Here is a 20106-nt window from a genome sequence, read left to right on the forward strand (position 1 = left end):
CCTAGGCAAATGGAGGCTTGCTGATTTAATCCTAGCTCTATGTAACACTTTAGAATGTATTCTGAATTACTCATGGAAGACCTGGAGGTGAGTGGAAAATGGGATAATTGTCAAAATCCTTTTAATGAAAGCAGATCATGCTAGATATCTTTATTTCCTAAGATGAGCGATTTCCTCAACAAAAAAGCTGTAGATCACATGTACCTGGAAGTCATTCAGTAAACTATTTAACATGGTGATTATGAGGGTGCCGGGGGTTAGAAAAATCACATGCTGTGTGTGGGGAGCTGACTCTGGGCAATGCTGATATTCATACAGATATTATTTAATATCACCACTGACTTGAACACAAAAATAAGGCATGCATTAGTAACACTTGCCAATGATATAAAGCTCAGAGGCATCACCAGGCCAGAGAGGGTTTTATAATGTCATGCGGAAAAATGAAATTAATTTAGGAATAGGAATTGGATTAATTCAGGTGTACCTTACATAGTCTGTGATTTATAAGCAAGAAAAAAGATAAGGAGAGAAATGAGACCGCTAGATAGGAAGGTGAAGATGGTGAAGAATAAAGATAATCAAAATGTGAGCAGATAATTAAGTGAATGCTTTGTCTCAGTTTTCAGTAAACAAGGATGAGTAAAAGAAATTTCTGCTTTGGGAAGTCTCCAGCTGTACATGAGAAGTCTAGAAAAGTAGATGTATTAGTCACAGGATGGGTAATGTATTTAGCCACTAATGCATTTGAGCCTTGGAAAAGGCTAATGGAATCCTAGGTGCAGACCAAAAGAACTTTGCATAGAAACTGTGAAAACATAGAAACATCAGAGGAAAAAGTAACATTTGATGAAGGAAATAGATCTGCTTTGTCTTCTGTTCCTTGCAGCCCCAGAAATACAAAGGCTGTGTCCTTGCAGCCCTGTGGGGTTTTTTCTTGCTTGTGTCTGTATAGCTGTGATGTGAGTATCCATTTGGCAGTCTGCAGCTGCCCTGGCTGCTCACCTCCTGTGACAAGCCACTGATTGCAATCACCAGATCTCTGCCTTCCCTGCTGTAACCCAAAATAATCTCAACTCAACCCTCCTTTTCAATTATCTCAAGCTCATTTCTATCCCTGGCACTTGGTGGTATTCTTTTTATGTGCCAAAACATATTTTTGTGTCTAGCCTGTTTATAGTTTTAGCTGCCCTTTATTTATGTGCTTTTGCAGTCCTCTTTCAGATCCTCCTTTGTGAAATTTTTTTCTGCCATAATTATCAGTGGTAAATGCCTCAGTTTGGCATTCGGCAGACTTCAGCGCTTTCATGTATCCCTAAGAATTAATGCCTGTCCTGCCTTTGACAAGGCCATGGTTGGGGGATGTTGTACGTGTATTGTGATGTGTTCATGTACATGTTGGACGTGTATTGTATGTTGTATTTTTTCTTAATGACCCTCAGGAACAACATCATACATAAAGAGGTTGAAACTTCCTCAGAGAAATAGGGAAGAGGGCTGTAGGTCAGGTGTCTCTGAAAAATTCTACTTCCCTCATTCTTTTTATGAGTCTTTTCTGCTCAGCAGAGTAACACTGTGAGTGCAAACACATGCCTTCCTTGCTCTAAAATGCCAAAATGCTTAGCAGTGACTCTGAGTGCATAAGCCACTTGGCCAGGTGGAGGCCAGATCTTGCCTTTCATTTAGGGGCTCTACTTTGCAGCAAGAGCATGACAAAATTTGGTGGTATAAGGACTTCTACATTTTTTCATCATTGCTCTGTTACCCTGCTTAAACATCAAATACAGTAAAAGTTAAGTTAATGTTGGTTCATATGCATTTTTCTGAACCTCTGCTGTCTTCCCAATAATCTACCATTGTCCTTATGTGCCTTAAATACTTTCTTTTGATACATTAAATGTCATTTTAAGCACTGATATAATGCCTGTCCTCTATTAACACAGCCATTGCTTTTCTTCAGGTCAAATTAGGAAATTTTGAGCATGAAGTCAAACCAACATCATCATACATATATTTATATGTTCTAATTTTGCTACCTATTGTGGTGGGTGTCATTATAGGTAAGTAGACTAATGTATTATCAGCTTTTGATTTGCTGAAGGGTATGATCATGACACAGACACTGTACATACTCACATGTCTGGAACTGTCACACACAGTCTGGTGATTTTACCCTGTTCCCTATAAGAGTGGACAAAGTTGACTCTGTTCTGGTGGTGAAGTCTGAGTTGTCAGACTGCAGCATGTCACAAGCATGTCACAGGACAGTATTTCTGTCTGTTGTGCTGGGATTCCTCACTTTCACTTCATGAAGCAAGCCACAGAACTGACATCCTTGTGTCACAGCTTGGTCCCTTCCAGCTGTCAGAGCTCAGCTACCCTCCTGTCCCTGGGGCAGATGCACCCTAACAAACTGCTTCTCCTCAGTCAGTGTTTGTGGTGTTTCTGCTCAGTCTCATTTGGATGATTCATGAATTTGTGGGTCATTACTAAACTGAGGGAGGTAAATAGTTACCCTTTTCTCTTCTTGGTGCTCTCTTTTTTTTTTCCTGAGTCTTTTTACCTGGTTATATATTTGAAAAATTTCTATTTATTTTAATAAATATAGGGGTTTATTCATTTTGTTGATTGCTTTTTTTCAAAGTTCGTTTTAAAAAGGAACAATATGTCTCACCTTTATTCTCTCTAAATGAGCTTTAGAAAAGTTAACAATTTGTAAGTGGATTTTCTGTTCAAAACAACTGTTTTTTTGTTTATCTGTGCTACCTTAAGTAGGTTGCTGTTATTAGAAGTGGTTGTTAGAGTCTGTGTCTCACTGTGCAGGCTGTATATAACAGGGTGTGCTAGACTTTCAAACAAAGTTGGATTGACAATTCAAGACCTTGTTAAAAGGAATGATTTTTCTAAAGATTGGGGTATATGTAGATCCAGATAACTAGGGCTCATGGGTACTAGCACAGGGACAGCAATAAAACAGTAATTGTGCAAATATACATTAATCTTTTTGTTTCTTGATAATAAATTATGTCTTGTATAGGAGTTTTCTGTTCTGTGATTTCTGTACTCAGAGTCTCCTTTTCTTCCTTTTAGTGGCATTCATAGTTACTCGATACAAATCCAAAGAGTTAACTCGTAAACAGAGTCAGCAACTTGAGCTGCTGGAGTATGAGATTCGTAAGGAAATACGTGAGGGTAGGTCTGCAGCGTATTTTCTGAACTGAAACTGTCAAGAAGCTCACATTATGTAAACATTTTCATTTTGTAGCTGTTAGAATACTTTTGTGTTGTATCAGAGTTCCTGTTTAATATTGTATGCACGGCAGTAGCAGATAGCACTGAGCTAATAGGATTGCTTGTAGAATTTCCTTCAACAAAAAAGCAGATTGCCACTTTCCAGCTCCTAAGAGCTTCAGCTGTAAAAACAGCCCCTCTTCCCTGAAAACTGTTTTTGAAGGAATATCTACTGGGGCCAAGTTATAATTGTGAAGCTGATTTTGTGTCAACTAAGCTAACTCTCTGGGTGGGGATGGGGGGGTGCTTTTTCAGGATTTGCTGAGCTGCAGATGGATGAATTAGATGTGGTGGACAGTTTTGGAACAGTTCCCTTCCTTGACTACAAACACTTCGCTCTTAGAACTTTCTTTCCAGAGGTAAATATTTACAAGTCTTTCACTTGTCAACCCTGACTAATAGTAAAAAAATTGAGGAAGGTCAGGATCAAATAAAAAAAATACTACACAGTAATTGCACTTTGTTCTCACAAGAAACTTTTTTAAATCAAGAATTACCAAAGAACACTTAAAGCTGTGTATCTCCATATTTAGCCAAGCCTTTGTGCTGTAGATAAAGCAACATTCTTGAATTTTCAAGAGTGGTGTGTGTCCATTTATTTTTGTTCAGCCTCACCGAGCTGCTTGCCTTTCAGGCCATCTTAACTAAGCTATAATTTATCCATTGCTTTTTTTGTTCCCATGCTTTCACTTCCAATGCTATAGCTAATTAAAGTAACAGTCAGGCTAGCTAACAGGCTAGCTAACATCATGACACTTCCTAATTAGACTTGTGGGATGAAGAAATGGCTCTAAGATGGTGCTGACTTTCTGCACCAAGGTGCTGTCAGAAATGGTAAGATGTTGATTCAAAGGGGTGCAGCTCAAATGCTTAGAAATGACATAAGTAGTTAAGTGTTTTCCAGTTTAGAGGCAGATATTTTCAGTGTTCCTTGAAGCAGTTTCTGCCACTGCATCAGATGACCAAAGAAGTGTTCTCTTGAATGTTTTAATTCTCTTACTATTTTTTTTGCCTGTGTGGCACCTTATGAGGCTGGTAAGTGCCTTTGCCACAGCTTTCAGTATTATATCGTGATGGTAACCAGTGCTTACAAGCATTTATCCAATTGGCAGAAGCTGTGATCTCAGCTGGTGATATTTTCCTGTATGACTGACACCAGTAAGTAGAAACTTGGTTAGTTTAGGGCTTAACTGGTATGGATGTGAATTATCTACCGGGCTTAATGTATTACTCTTGCACTCTTGTCTGCACACTGCTTCACTTTATTGCTGTTTGTGATCATAGTAAAGGCTCATTGTGATAAAGTTAAATACATGTGGCAGTGCAGAATCAGGGCCTTTGGTTTTTGTACAACACCAAATACTAGAACCAAGGCAGAATAATATTTAGCAATTACGTATGCAAAATCCCTGTATAATTTGAGTCCAGTTCTCACACCGAAGGACACTGGGAATATCTCTGCTGGTACGACTGTTATGCCCCCAGCCTAATTTTAGAGGGTCACCAGGTGGTTTGAAGAAAGTGGAAAAGAAACTTCCTGCATCTCTTTCCTTTCTGTTTGTTTTGTTGCCAGGCAGATTAGCATTAAAATAGCAGTTTTATTCTTAAGAATATACCTTTTCCTATACTTTCTCTTGTCAAAACACTAATAGTCTGTAGAAGCTGGCTCAGTGGAAATGCTGTGCTCTATGCAAATAAAAAGTTAAGAAAAAAAGGTATAAAATTTGCCACTCTACTGCAGTCCGTAAAGTAAAAATGGGAAGGACTCCCGTTTTGCCTTGGTGAGTCTCATGCCACTGCTCATCTTGGAAATTATTTCAGTTGGATTTTGTCTCAGTTTGAAATACTTATCCCACAAAGGTACACTTGCTACTGTTAGCTCTCTACAAACATACGGTGTCAGGCAAGTTACTTAAAATGTTGTATACCAATTTTTTCTGCTAAGTACTTACTGTTTACATTGCAGGAGTGTCCAAACATGCCTTGTGCTGTGTGAATGTGGCAGAAAAGCTGTGTTCCACTGAACAAATATTATAGCAGAACAGAAAAGCCAGTGGGGTATATGCTGCAGCTGGGTGTCAGAAGGGTTGACAGAAGGGTCAAAGTGACAAACCACCACTTCCTCCACTAACCGCATGTGTTTGAATGATGTCCACATTGCACTCTTTGTGCCCTCCAGTGTGATTGATGGGCTTTGTCTCATCCTGTCTGAGCTGTTTAAGCATGGAAATTGAAGCTGTTGACTGAGCATCTTCTGTAGTCAGTGCAGAGATGGGCAGCTCAGGAAGGCAATTCATCCCGTTTGTCTGAGGCATATCCCTTAGGATGGGACAAGTTGCTTAAGAGGGACTCCCATACCTAAAATGAAGAGTGGTCAACCCCATCTTTGTTCTGAGAGTCTTGCTTCCCACTGCTTCAGTTTTCTATATTTGATCTGGCTTAATAGCTTTTAATGCTTGTCGGTCTTAAATGGATATTATCTTTATTCTTAAAATGTTATTGATGATTTTTGCTTTGCTTGTTAAATTTGTCTTATTATTTCTGTTTTCCCTCAATTTCACACATGGTTTGGTGTAATGCTCCAGTCCTTGTTCCCTGTTCACAGGCATTTTTAACTTTTAACACAGTTCTGGTTCTCTCACTCTACGCATGCGTGTGTGTGTGTGCCTTTTATTGGTAGTTGATGTAGGGGTTGTTAAAGTTCTGGAGAAATAGGAATAGCAGGTGAAGGAAGAGGGAGAAGAGTTTGGTAGGGTAGAATAGAGCAGGAGGAATGAGGAAAAGGAGGGATGAACAATCAGGTATGGAGATGAAAGATTAGATATGAGATGCCAGTATGTGCTCACAGCCCAAAGTCAGTCATACCCAGGGCTGCATCAAAAAGAAGCCAGCAAGCTCCTTGCCAGCAGGCTGAGGGAGGTGATTCTCCCTGTCTACCCTGTGAGACCCCACCTGGAGCACTGCATCCAGCTCTGAGGTTCCCCAGCACAAGAAGGACATGGACTTGTTAGAGCAGGTCCAGAGGAGAGGGATGAAAATGCTCAGAGGGTTGGGACACCTTTTCTATGAAGGATATCTGAGCCAGCTGTGATTGTTCAGCCTTCAGAACAGAAGGCAGCCTTTCAGTTAAAGTGAGGCTTATAAGAAAGATGGAAACAGACTTTTTACCAGGGTCTGTAGTGATAGGACAAGGGCTAATGGTTTTAAACTGAAAGATGATGAACTTAAATTGAACATAAGGAGGAAACATGTGATGAAGATGATGAGGCCCTGAAACGGGTTGTCCAGAGCAGTTTAGGTGGAAATTGAACATCCCTGGAAATTTTCAATGCTAGATTGGATGGGGATTTATGTAGCCTGGTCCAGTAGAAGATAACCCTACCCACAGCAGTGGGGTTGGAACTAGATGATCATAAGGTCCCTTATGACCCAAACCATTCTGTGGTTCTGTAACGAAACTAGGGCCTGCCAGCATGACAGATAAAGCAGATGACAGTAAATGGTGTAGATCTGTTGCCCAAGAGGCACTGACAAGGTGTTTGAGAACTGGGGGGCTTCCTTTTGTGTGAGAGCTTTTGCTCGGACTGGATGTGTGGTGGCACCTGTGCCTCAGTGGAGACTGCCAGCATGGACGTCCTGGTGAGTTCATTAGTGAATATTCATGGAGTGCCTTGAAATGAATGGCAGCAGATGAGCTCAAGTGTCACTTCGTTAGCAGCAGCCCTGTGTACCAAAGGCTATGGCTGCCAGGCAGGAAGGATGCAGCCTGCAGCACCCCTTACACAGCAGCACATTGCAGATGGCAGTGACACACAGCTCTTCCTGGGGAGCCCTGGCTGACTGCTGTGCGAGTGCAGCTCAGCAGCATCGAGTAACACAGCACACTGAAGATGATAACAGGTCATTTTTGAGAGTTCACTTTCCAATGAGCTTTGGCTGCACCTTTGCAGAAGTTATTGTGTACAATTTTTATATTGTATCTGCTAGAAGTCCACATTTCCATTGTTTTGTTTCAAGTAGTATCAGGAACATGCTTGGTGTATTAAACACACATGTGTTAGAAACTTTTTTGGTGTACTTGTAAATGATAAATATCCCCTTATATTTTAGTCAGGAGGCTTTGCATCCATCTTCAGTGAAGAAATGCCACAGGTAAGCAGTGTGATATGCCTTAATTAATTTTTTTTTCAAGAGTGATTGTATCCCTTCTCTCAGTGTTGTCCTAGAAGACATCAGCTTGCATTTTCAGTATGTTCCCTTTCCTCCATGAGGAGGGTTACATGGGTTTATATGTAAAAGGAGTTTGAAGTGTAAGGTGCTGTTATCCAATGTGTGTTTGACTTACTTAAATAAAACAGAATCTCATCATGGGAAATGTTGGGCAAACTTAGCTATTGGCATTGCTTTGTGTATAGGGCAGAAACTGTATGCTCTGCACATGTATATTCTGTGTTGTACTCAAACATAAATGCATTTTTGATAAAATCTTGAGACACCTTAAATAAATGAAAAATTTCCACTGATTTGAATGAGGCCAGGATCTTATCCCATATGTTTCTTTCCATTTTTTGTGAGCATTAACAATCCATCATACCCAAACTACAGTTTGCTTATTTTTGTTTAACTATTCCAGAGCAGAGACCAAACGAGCAAGGATGAAAGCTTCAACATGTTGCATGCTTTGATTTGTAACAAGAACTTTCTTGTTACTCTCATTCACACCCTTGAAAAGCAGAAAAATTTCTCTGTGAAAGACAGGTATAGTATGATTATGCTTATAATCTTCAAGAAAAAGAATTAGCAGGAAAAAACAACATGGGTTGTAGCACACAAATGTATTTGCTACTTTTTGCAAAACAAGCTCTCAGTACTCTAGAGCATTTTTCCTTCTCCATCTGTACTCACTGAGGAAGAAAAAACATTGCCATTAAAACAAGCAATTAAAGAGAAATTGGAATGTTTGTACATATAAACAAAGAGGCAAACGAGCAGGAAAACTCAGTTCAAAACTGTAAACACTTCCTGCAGTTAGATCAACAGTTCTACAGTTTAGAAATGTTCTGTCACTGAAGCAGGTGTTGTTCTGCAAAATTAAATTTAGAGGCACACGTTCTGTGTTTAAAAAATAATCACAAGAGCAGATGGACTTGCATTTTTTATATTTTTGTAGAGAACAGTGGACAATTTATGTGCCTGAGGAAGAAGAACGTAGGATATGAACTGCACTAAAATGTGTTTCATTTATTAAAGATGACTGGGAAGAGAAATTCCAGAATTAGAGCATTCTCTTTTTTTCCCCCACAGGTGCTTGTTTGCATCCTTCTTGACAATTGCATTACAAACTAAGCTAGTTTATCTGACCCATATTTTGGAAGTATTGACAAGGGACCTGATGGAGCAATCGAGCAATGTGCAGCCTAAGCTCCTGCTCAGGCGAACTGAATCTGTGGTAGAAAAACTGCTGACAAACTGGATGTCTGTCTGTCTCTCTGGATTTCTCCGGGTATGTGTACATCTTTTCACTAGAAAAGATATGCAGAGAATTTCTTTAATTGATTTTTTCCATAGGAGCTATCAGAGGGTTCAGTTTAAAGCATGCAGTCTAGCATTTAACATTATGAGTGTGCACTCTTCTAGTTTAGGTGACTTAGCTGGCTGTCACCAGTGGATTGCAGGAAAAGAGCACATCTCCAAGCAATGATCGTGTCATGTATTTGGCCAAGATTTGGGTAATTTTGTCATTCCAGCATATCCTTGTCTCATACCACACATTTCAGCCCAGTGAGAAGTATTGTGATCATATTAAAAGGCTGATACACTTGATAAAATGCAGTGGTACCCATCTGTGCAAGTTGTTGGAAAACTAACAAGAAATGGAGATTTAAGGAATACCATCCTTTGGAAAACTAAACTTCTTTCCAAATTTTTCAACCTCCAAGCAGTATTGCAGATTTCAAGATCTAACTTACTTCAGATGAAAACAAAATAAGCATTTAGTTTCTTTTTAATATTTGTTTCTTTTAGTTACTTGATAGCACTTCGTTCTTGGTTTCAGTGCTTGGTTACTCTTCCTGTCTCTCTTATCAACGTGATGCTATCACACTGTTGGTATCACTCTCATCAGTGCTTGCATTAATACAGCAGCAGAATTGTTTGAGGCTCAGAGTTCACAGTGGTTTCCTGGAACCGAGGAGAGTGCCAAGGAACTGTCAGAGATATGTTCTCAATACACCAGACATTTTTACAGAGCTGTGCTAGTGAGACGCCTTAGCCGGGCCGCAGGAATGGTGTCACGTGGAAATAGAGATACCTCCTTCCTTTCTCAGGTGCTTTCCTGAGCCCTGGGGTTTAGGCAGGAGAGGAAATCCCCGTTTCATTTCCTCTTTTGCTGATACACCAGGGTAAGTCAAACCAGCTTGCTCCCAAGATATTTTTCAGAGACAAAAAGGGGAGACACCAATTCAAAAGGAAACTCGTTGTTAGCTTGTTTTCTCAAAAGACTGAAAATGGAAGAAGTAGCTGAAGTATGCATGTGAACATGTGCATGTCTCACCCCCCACCCACTCTTTGGTGGAACTAGGAAGTGTCTGCCAGGTGGAGTAGGAGCAGCTTGTCTGTAGTGTGCTTGTGCACAGCAAGGGGCTGTGAGCTATCTTGCCACTCACTCCAGATGTCCCTTGCTATTTGCATGAGACTTTCACACTGAAAAGCAAAAGATGGAGGTTAAACAAATAACTGGATAAATCTGCTTGGAGGGATTTTATTTTATAATTGCAAGATAATGAGTTACTTAAAAGGAAATAACACCATTTGTTACACTTGATTTTTTTCTAGTTATTCATGCTCATTTAATGATTACAAAAATAAATGTTTCTTTTATTTTTATCCTGTCCTAGGAGACAATTGGTGAACCTTTCTATTTGCTGGTGACAACCCTCAATCAGAGGATAAACAAAGGCCCTGTTGATGCAATAACTTGCAAAGCCCTGTACACTCTTAACGAAGACTGGCTGCTGTGGCAAGTGTCTGAATTCAAAACAGTGGTATGTTTGCCAGCTTGTGTTTCCTCCAGGCATGGACAACTGTAATGTTTTCTCTGTTTCTAAGAAGCTAAAATAAGGCTCTTAAGACACTAAGGTAGCGGTTAAGTGCCCAGATAGTAAAATTGTTATTGCTGACAAAGTTTCCAAACATGCTAAGAGTTTAACTAGCTGGTGTTTCTCTGGTATATACTTCACAGATAGCACTTACTCCTCACTTCACAGCATGCATTAATCACCAAAGAGTAGGTTTAATGAAGTCTCAGGATATTAAAAAATCATTCCTATTTTAAAGTATACTACAAAAATATAAACATGCTTAGAATTTAAACTAAACTACACTTTACGTATGAATGAAAGAATGGAATGCAGAGGGTTTGGGGTTTTTTTGCTATTGTGTTTACTTGTGACTAATCTTCAGGCAATGATTTGCTGTGGGTTTCCATGTTGTTAGCACCAAATCATCTTCAAGTTGGCAAGGTTACAGCATGGTGGATTTTACTTAGTTGCTTGGTTAAAAACAAGATATCTGGGAAGTCTAGCTAAGCTTCTGAACTTTACCATAGAATTTTTTGCCTTTCTCAAAGCATCTAAGTACTTCCTGTTTTCCAGTTGCACCCAAACATCTTTGAAAGCTGGAGTTCCCTTACTGATTGTCATTGTGACACTGAGATGAGAAGGGATAGCAGAATTATTGCACTTTGGAGCTGTGGCTTTTAGAGTAGGAGGTCTGAAAAGGGTATTCAGAATAACCATAGCACTCTTCTGCTCCAGGGTTTCCGAGTGATTTTAGGTCTGAGAACTTTAAAATGTGTATTTCCAGTTATTTTTGTAACTTCCTTGCTTCTTAACTCCTGGCTTCCAGTCAGAGTTATGTGACATAATGAGGAGTATGAGAAGTGCTGCTGAACAGTGGGCTTCACACCTTGGGAGCAGAAAAAGTGCTGTCCTTTCAGTCCTTTTCAGAGCCCATGTGCTAAGTCCTTGGTAGGGCTGAAGTTTCCAGGTCTGCCTCTCTCCTGTTTTGAAGCAAGAACTTGGAGGTGCTAAGATGCCGTATACTGAGGTAGACTACATGACTGGAAAATTTGGGTGGTCAGAAGTCCATTGGACTTCTCTCCTTGGGCCACATAGGAAACTCACTGAAATGGCAACATTTCTGGCAGCTATTTCTGAATTGTCATTCTCTAATGAACTTCAAACTGATAAAGCAGTAGTCAAATCTTCTTCTTACAAAGCTGTTGTTAGAGGCTGCATTTGAAGGTACTTCAAACTAAGTTACCAGAGTGTGCATTTGGAAAGGAAGTTTGTGACTAAAAATCAAATCCAAGTCCAAGATCTTAGGTTTCCTTGTTTGTGTGCTGCATGCTGGCATGTATTTGAGATCCAGAGTAAATTTAAATATATTGCTGTATGTATCCATAGGATGCAAAACGCAGTGGTGATGCAGAGCAACAATTTTCAAGCAAGATCAATATGCCTATTACTAGTAGACTGCACAGAAACATTTTCTTATTTATAGCACACATTCAAATTGAGAGCCCCTTGCGGGGATAGCTGACTCTGAAACTGCTGAAGGACTTTAAATACTTTTTCTAGAGCTACTTCTATGTATGCAGTCACTGATAGGGCCTTGTGGTCAGACTGCAGTGAAGAGGAGAAAAGGTAAGTGGTCTGAAGGACTTGCTGTCACTGGGGAACACTGCAGATGGATGAGGAAGTGAGAGCCTACAGCCCTCCCTGAACCTTGTTTCCTGCCTTTGTACTTTGTATTCCTGCTTCTGAATAGGAGATAATGATGCAGCTATAGGGTTAATATAGATTAGCTTTCCCGTTTAGGTGCAGCATTCCTTGGGCTTAGCTGAGAAGTGCTAAATGTTCCCTTTAAAACCATCACAAAAGGAGAGAGGACTCCTGCAATAAAATTGCAGAGATGGAATTCAAGGACTGTAGTTCTGGCTGGACTGGGAAATGGTTTTGTTAGGTGGTTTATCTGAGATTTACGCTGGAAGCTGAAACTGTGCTGTGAAGAGACTTAGGTGGAGTGGTGAGGCTTTCTGGGCTGGAGAAGCAAGCCAGCTGTGCACATTTTCCCTTCAAAAATAGCATTTAACGGGAGGCTAAAGAGAAAGTAGTCAGTTTTCTTCCCTCACTAACACCACTTTAGATGCACTACATTGATGTGCAGGACCTGTAAGCTTACAGACTGGGAACCAAGTGTTTTCTCCTTACTGTGGGAGAACATTTCTGCCTAAAGGATTGCAGGTTTTGTTTTCTAAATGGAATAAATTCTGATCTGAGTTTTCAAGTGCACTTGTACAATTGCTCACTGCAGTTACATTCTGAGTCGTGCAGTATTTTTTGGTATTTTTTGGTATTTTGGTTTTCCCCTTTCCCCAGCCCTACAACTGCAGTACATCTACGTCTCCAGAGTAAAGCATAAAAAAATGCAGCCAAAAAGAGGGTGATATAGAGATGGTGAAGTAAATCTGCAGGCATTTGGTGTCCAGATTTTTTTTAAGCTGTGTAGGCACTTGAAGATACAGGGATACATCTGGTAGGGAGTTCAATTCTCTAATCAGTAACAGGGTACAAACAAGGGTGTAGGTGCTCTGCATGAGAATCTCTCCTTTCAGGACTGGGAGCTCAGTTCCAGACCAGTAAAAGCAGGATGCAGACAGGCTCCTAAAAATCAGGGCGAGCTCCACAGATCAGGAGAGGTTTTTTAACATTCAGGCCATTTGTAACCAGAAAAAAAAGAGAACCTAGGAACATGTAGTGTTTGAATTGCATTAGAGCTGTTCCCTGGCAGCACCCCATGCCTTTTTTAAAAAGGCCACAGACCTCGGATCACCCCACACCCTACTGTTAACCCTCTCTGCTAGAAAGGGTGAGGCATTGAACAGAGACAGGCTGCTGAAGTATGTACTCAAGTGGAGGAATTGAAGGAAAGATGCTCCTAAAAGCACTGGTCAAGTATGGGCTGAGAAGCTGTGCTATTTCATGCTGTGCTTATATTTGAGTACTGAGAAATACAGCTGCCTTGAAAGAGACTTGGATGTGTCATGGATCCTTTTCTTAGGCTGAGGAAGCAAGCCTGCTCTCTCTCAGGCAGACAAGCAGCTGCACCCCTGGCAGATAATTTGCTCAATGATGAACTGATGAAGGAGTGCGCTCCACAGCTGAGAGCTTGTGTTTCACTGGAGAGCTTCATTTTTAATAGAAAATACCAGCCTGGAAGGGGAGATGTTCTCAGTGGTGTGTCTCCTGTGGGAAACCAGGGGACACTTCTTACGGTGGACTTGGTGCTCCAGCATTCCTTTGAGTAGTCACTGCTTATTTAAAAAAAGGCATTTGGGCTGTTGGATGCTTTGCTGAAATGTGTTTGCATTTTTAGATGTGAAGAAATGATTTAATTCATCTGTTCAGCCAACTGCCTTTTATCAAAAGTGAAGCAAAGCCACGTTGTGGAAGGTTGTTTAAAGTGTTCAACTGCTTTATGAGTTAAAAGAGGGGTGTTAAAAAAAGTGGGTGGGCTGTAAGGGAGTAAAGCAGAGACAAGGAAACCAATTTCCTAATAAGACATCATGGTTGTGGTATTATTAGTCACACTTTGTGAGAGATAAGGAAGCTATTAAAAGCATGTGACATAAGGGGATTTTTGTGAGCAGAAAAGAACACAGCAACCCTCACTAGAAAGCGAGCAGTGCAGATGTTGGCTACAGGAGAGTCCTCTGGATTAGACAGAGTGTCATATACAGCAGCATCAACAGCACAACCCTTCCTTTGTGTAGTGCCCATCCAGCCTAAATTTACCTCCTGCACCATTTTCTGTGCCAATTGGCTAACTCTTCTACAGCTGTTCTATAACCTCTTCACAGGTGACTGTTCTGGCTGCTGCAGAAGGATCATACAATCAATCTGATTTTTCCTGTTGATTGTATTTCATAGTCTGGGAGATGGGAGTAGTTTTAAGGCAGTTTTGTTACATGGTGCATCCTGGTACTGACTCTTTACATAAATTGCCTTTCACCAATCTTTTTTGGTTTTTTTTCCTGTCTGTCTGATAAATGGAAATATGATTTGTTCAGATGCATAGCTGTTCAGATGCATAGCTGATGCATAGGGTATTGAATAAAAGTCCTTAAATAGCCCAGATTATTGTTCTTTATTTCTAAGAAAATATGATATTATCACATTGCTTATTAAATCACATCTCATTTATTATCTGCTATGGTTATTAATAGCTCTGCTAAATAATTCATTGTGTGAAATTAATTTTCAAGGAAACTACAAATCTGAGAAGCCATCTGCATATACTGTCTTCAAATACCATTATTTCTGTGACTGCATGGGTGAAAATACATTTTTTTTAGTTTTGTTCCTGTCTTGTAGCTAGGTTCCAAGCTAGTTCCTGTGCAAATAGTTGCAGGTGCCACCTTCTCCTTAAGTAGCCCTTAACAATTCTTGCAACCCATGTTAAAGCTTTTCTGAAGAGTACTGTGACTCTGTCTTGCTGTCATAATTTCTAGTGTGTGAAATCTCATCTCTAGATATTATTAGCTTGAACGAGGTTCTATAATTTTCTCCTGAACCTTTTGCTAAGTTAATAGTATTTTTGTTTCCTCTGCAAAGTGAGAGAGCTTAGAAAAAGGCTTGATGATATTTTCTTTCGACTTTCACATGGCCTCCTGTGATTTCTCCTATATTTTCTGACCTCCAGAGCTGATCATAAAAGGGCTTTCATAACTTTACAATAACTTCTGTTTCTTTTTCTAGTTCTACACTGTGTGTCTAAGTATAGCGACTGTGACTGTAGGCTTCTGATTAGTGGTTTCTAAAGCCAGGGACTATGCTGTCAGACAGGTTGAATCTGATTTATGAAAACTTCAGCTGCAGAAGGACAACTTAATAATAATTGGCTTTCCTAGCTCCCCATCAATTGCTTTATCACTTAAGATTAACTTCTGCAGGAAATCGTATCAGCAAAACCATCTGGCTCTCATGGCTTAGAGACTTTTACGTGTTTAAATATTCCTTCCCATCTGACCACTTCTTTGAGTTATAAAGCATTCCTATTATCCTCACACTGTGGATACTTTCACTTAAGGAGTCCATACATGACTTGCATTCCACCGACAAGAAGGGTGACTACTCTCTTTTCACAGTGCTGTCATCCTGCAGCAGTGGAGTTGGAATGGGAAGGCTCTCGTGTGCTAATGACTGAAGAGGCTGCACATTCCTCTGCAGCCTGTGTGAGAGTATATGCTGAAAAGGAAAGGAGGAAGAGATATTGACAGTTCCTCTTGATGGTCTGAAAGGAGTGGAAAGTGAAGCAGGAGCAGGAAGATTAATATTGCAGTGTAGGAATAATGTTAGAAGGAAAGGATCATCTGAAGGAAGGAATGCTTCCAAGGATGAAGGACCAAATCTACATCAGCTAAAGTGCAAGGAGCTACTTCAGAAAGATCAATTCAGAGACTAGAAGGGACAAAGACTGATTAAAATGAGTTTTCCAAGGATAAAATACAGTTAGTCCCTGTCCACATTTTAATCCTACAAGACCATGACTTCAGGGCAGTCAGAGTCAAGGACAGGACTGCTGTTTGTACAGTTGTCTGTGGGCCTAACCAAGCATGACTCCCTCATTGCTGTGCCAATATATTTTTTACTAATTTTCTGCATGAAATCCCAACCTGAGGCATGGTGTCCAGTCTGCTTCTCCTTCTGCAATTCCCACATATCCTTGTCTCTCGTTCCATCTGTCCTTTCCATGGACTCATTTTCCTCACAATTAAACATCTCAGTGTCCTGATTAAGTTGTTCCCTGTTACTTCAGTTACATCCTATTCTTTCTTAAATCATAATCTTAATCATTTTGCAATCCTGTTTTTAATAATCCCTTTGCTTCTGTAGAGACAGTAAAGTTAATTTTTGTTGCATTGGACTACTTTTTTTTCACCAGTAGCATGTTGTAATTTCCACTCTTGCTGGGTAATAAGCAGAAGATACTATTCTACAACTATTAAAAACTATCCATTTTTCTGAGAAGATAGGAAAGTTGTCCCTGCAACAACCTGAACAGAAATTATTTCCTTCATATGACAGGAAAGAAAAAAAATTGTTTACTTGCTTCCTGTTTTAATACTCAGTCCTTCAGAGTCATACCTGGAGTCCTCTCATTTCAGTCAGAAGATAAATGTTACACCAGAACGGTTCAGCAGCCAGAATGGTTTGAGTACATTTATTTTCCTATGCCACTTGCAATCAAGTGCTGGTATCTAAAACACTTGTTTTAATTCTGTCCCAAGACATCTCCAGCAGAACACCTGTCCATGTAGCTGGACAGCATTTTCACTGCACAGAGCAGGCTGTGGCACTGGAAATTTCTGTTGTTATTGCTTGGCAATTACAATTACAACCTAGCAATTCTGTGCTCATCTCTAATTCCCTGTCTTCTAGCACTTAATCTGCCTGACCTGATCAGAAATATGACCTGACAAAAAAACATTCCCTGGAGATGGTCACTCAGTGTCACTGGCAGCTCCCTCCAGCCCCTACTCAGCTTGTGTGCAGCCCAGCAGAGGAGTTGTGTCCCAGCCAAGAGTAGCAGTGAGCTGAAGGGCAGGGGTGCTGTAAACCTGGTGTTTGAGCTGAAATAACAAGTAGTAGAACACAACTCACTTTTCTGTGCAGATCTGTACCACTTTGGATTCTATCTGCAGATTCTATCTGCTCTCTCTTTTCACTGCTGCTGTGGCAGCCCTGTCTGTGCTGCCTGTAGAGACAGGGTTGTATGCAGACAGACGCTGACACCTCCAGGGGAGGTGTACCTTCTGTGGGATATAGGCACTCAGCATAATCTGCTGGTGTAAATATGCATTTTAACACTGCTTTCTAGCCACTCAGAATCAATCATGCTTACCATGACTGCTTACTCAGCAGCCTTATCAGATCTCTTGTCACTTACAGTTTTGCTGTTAAGGCATTCATTTTACATAAAAGATCTGCTTTTTTTAGAACATGCATTGTAATTCTTCCTCTTCTCTTGTTGCTTTTTGGTAATTCACTGAAATACATTTGCACAAAAGCAGAAGACAAATGACACTGTTGAAAATATATAGTTATATATATATATTTTTCATTTTATGAACAGGAAGAATCATAAATGATTCTTTGTGTAATTCCTTCAAATAATCTTTATTTGAAACAACTTTAATAATAAATATGCTGAAAATCTCTCGGGTGCTGAAAATCTGTCAGGAGTTTGTAGGTTTCCTATGCCAGGTGTTCCCTGTATGTCAGAATAACATGTGTTTCTTTCTCCAGATGCTGAACATTATCTTTGAAAAAGTCCCAGAAAACGAGAGTGGAGATGCCTGTCAAACTATCCAAGTTAATGTTCTGGACTGTGACACCATAGGCCAAGCCAAGGAGAAGAGCCTTCAGGCTTTCTTTAATAAGAATGGCTTTCTCTACGGTCTTCAGCTGGATGAAATTGGTCTTGGTAAGAGAATGTCTCTGTGCTATTTTTTCATGGAGTTTACCGGTCTGTTGTGGAGTTTTCTTATTAGGAATGCCTACCTTTGGCTTTGATTCTTTTCAGTGTTCATATGGAATGTAGCTTTTGTGAGGAATTTCTAGGCAAACACTAGATAATTTATGTTGTCAGTTAGAACACTGGAGCTATATCTGCTTCACTTCTGCAAGGACTTCAGCAATGCAATTAACAAACAGATGTTATTTATTATGCATATAGAATTTCCCTGTTCCTTGTCTGGGCTAAGTAAGGTGGCAGGCCCGTCCACCTAACTACGGCTGGTTGTTACATTTTGTCAGTGGATAAGATGATACATATCATGATTATCAAGTATTTTAGTCCCTATCTACTATTCCTCCTATCTCACTTCCTTCCTTCCTACAGGCCTACATTGCCCTTGATCAGAAGAGCTTTCAAATAAATCTTATTTATAGTCAGATTAGGTTTATATAATAATTTGCCTGTGACTCACAAAGTCATCTACAATATCTGCAGATGTAAATAAGGCGGTTCCAGCAGATAAGTCAAACCACCTTTCCTTGTTGGGTTTTCAAGAGCCCATGGTCTGTAGCTACCACCACCATACCACTTTGCACATACCCTGGTCTATACTAAGTCTATACTGCTGGCATTTGTCACCTCCTGGACTTGCTCCCTAAGGTGTCAATACTTCCTCACCATCTCAGACCCTGTGTTGGCACGTGCTCATCTTTTGTTTTCATCTCTGATATCTTGATGTCTGTATTCTTTACAAGTGCCTGACCACCCTTCACAAGTACTGTGTCAGTCCTGTACAGCTCATTTTATTGATCTCTTAGAAGTGGCTTGTGGAACCTCTCTTCTAGTCCCAATGTAACCTTAACAGCAGGACACACTTGTGCAGCAGAATAGTGATTAGGTGAAAGCACCTTAACCAACACAAAGTGAAGAACCAAAACCTGTTGAAAAGGAAGCCACCCAGGCTGTCACCCCAGAAAAGGAATCAGAAGTGTAGGAGTGCAAAACCACTTTCATGTGACCTAGCACAAGGATAGAGAGAAGCAGCTCAGTTGGGAGTCACTGGTGCAAAAATAGTTGGGTGTTGTTTTTCTTTACAAATATCAGTACAGTGAGAATGCCATTGGGGTGTAATTGTTTTCTGTTGCTTTCATACTGCAGAACTTGTGTCTGAGGAGCAGCAAAGAGAATTGTTGGATATTGATGGTTCCTCAGAGGTGTTGGATGATGGGATAAGGAAGCTAAATACCATCGGCCATTACGAGGTAAGCACAGAAGCCAGACCAATGCATTGAGAAGATGTTTCTCTTTAGCTCTCAAATGTGATCTGCACAGCTTGAAGTCACAGCTGAGCATCATCAACAGAAGGAAAGAATTGAGTGGCACACAACATTCTTGCCAATGAGTCATGTTTTCTGTTACTTTTCAGAGGTTTCCTTGTTGCAGGGTTGCTTGGTTCAAACATACCAGGTAAACTGTTACTTCTGTCAAGCATTTCATTTAAAACAGAATCTGATTTCCAGCTATGAACATTGCCTTGGGTCTTTTTGAGTCTCTGCTGTTGAGTTTTTGTTGCACCATGAGCAACTGTTTACCTCATCCTACCTCATATTTTGATTATCTGAACAGGCAGTATTGATACTTTTGAAATCTCATTGCGACTCAGAATAAAAAGGATTGATGGCTCTTCTCCCTCTTTTCTTGATACCTCCTATGTCAGTCTCCTTGCCGTTTTCTCTCTCTGTTTCTGCTTCCATCTGCTGTTGGCACTTGTACCATGTCTTCCCCTCTGCTTCCAGCTGCCCCTGTAAAGCAGTTGTTTGCAATGCTGCAATAATCTGTCCATCACTGCAACAACACACAAAACTGCAACTGGTGGCAGAGCCCTCCTGGCTGTAGCACACTGTGAAAGTGTAGCAAGCAGCATTTCCTCTCTAAGGAGTTTTCAGTGACACCAGTCAAAATAGAGAGTGAGGTCTTGGAGGAAAATGTGCAGCAGGTGATTGGCCTCAGGTGATGTGGAAGTTCACATGTGATGCTTACAGATAGATTTTGGAAATGGAGGTTAACATGCTGAGTGCTTTTACAGATCTTTCCTTATGCCTCATTGAATTTGAAAGTCTGGCTTTTAACAAATTCATAAATTTTTATTGATTTAGAAGTTTTGCTGCCATAGGTCTGTGCTGTGCAGTGCAGTGTGGTGCTGAGGAACCTGAGCCAACACAGAACATGTTGCTG

General features: G+C 40.4%; 1 protein-coding gene across 1 annotated transcript in view; it reads left to right on the forward strand.

Annotated features, from left to right (window-relative positions):
- PLXNC1 (plexin C1) overlaps window positions 1-20106 on the forward strand; it is a 70495-nt gene that overhangs the window by 36097 nt on the left and 14292 nt on the right. Inside the window, exons 15-23 of the mRNA XM_064419734.1 lie at window positions 1961-2060; window positions 3091-3192; window positions 3547-3650; window positions 7402-7443; window positions 7925-8049; window positions 8596-8794; window positions 10188-10334; window positions 17661-17838; window positions 19030-19133. Coding sequence (XP_064275804.1) covers window positions 1961-2060; window positions 3091-3192; window positions 3547-3650; window positions 7402-7443; window positions 7925-8049; window positions 8596-8794; window positions 10188-10334; window positions 17661-17838; window positions 19030-19133 — 1101 coding nt within the window. The remainder of the gene's footprint in view (window positions 1-1960; window positions 2061-3090; window positions 3193-3546; window positions 3651-7401; window positions 7444-7924; window positions 8050-8595; window positions 8795-10187; window positions 10335-17660; window positions 17839-19029; window positions 19134-20106) is intronic.

The sequence above is a fragment of the Passer domesticus genome, chromosome 5, assembly GCF_036417665.1.
Source record: "Passer domesticus isolate bPasDom1 chromosome 5, bPasDom1.hap1, whole genome shotgun sequence".
In the NCBI taxonomy this organism is placed as follows: domain Eukaryota; kingdom Metazoa; phylum Chordata; class Aves; order Passeriformes; family Passeridae; genus Passer; species Passer domesticus.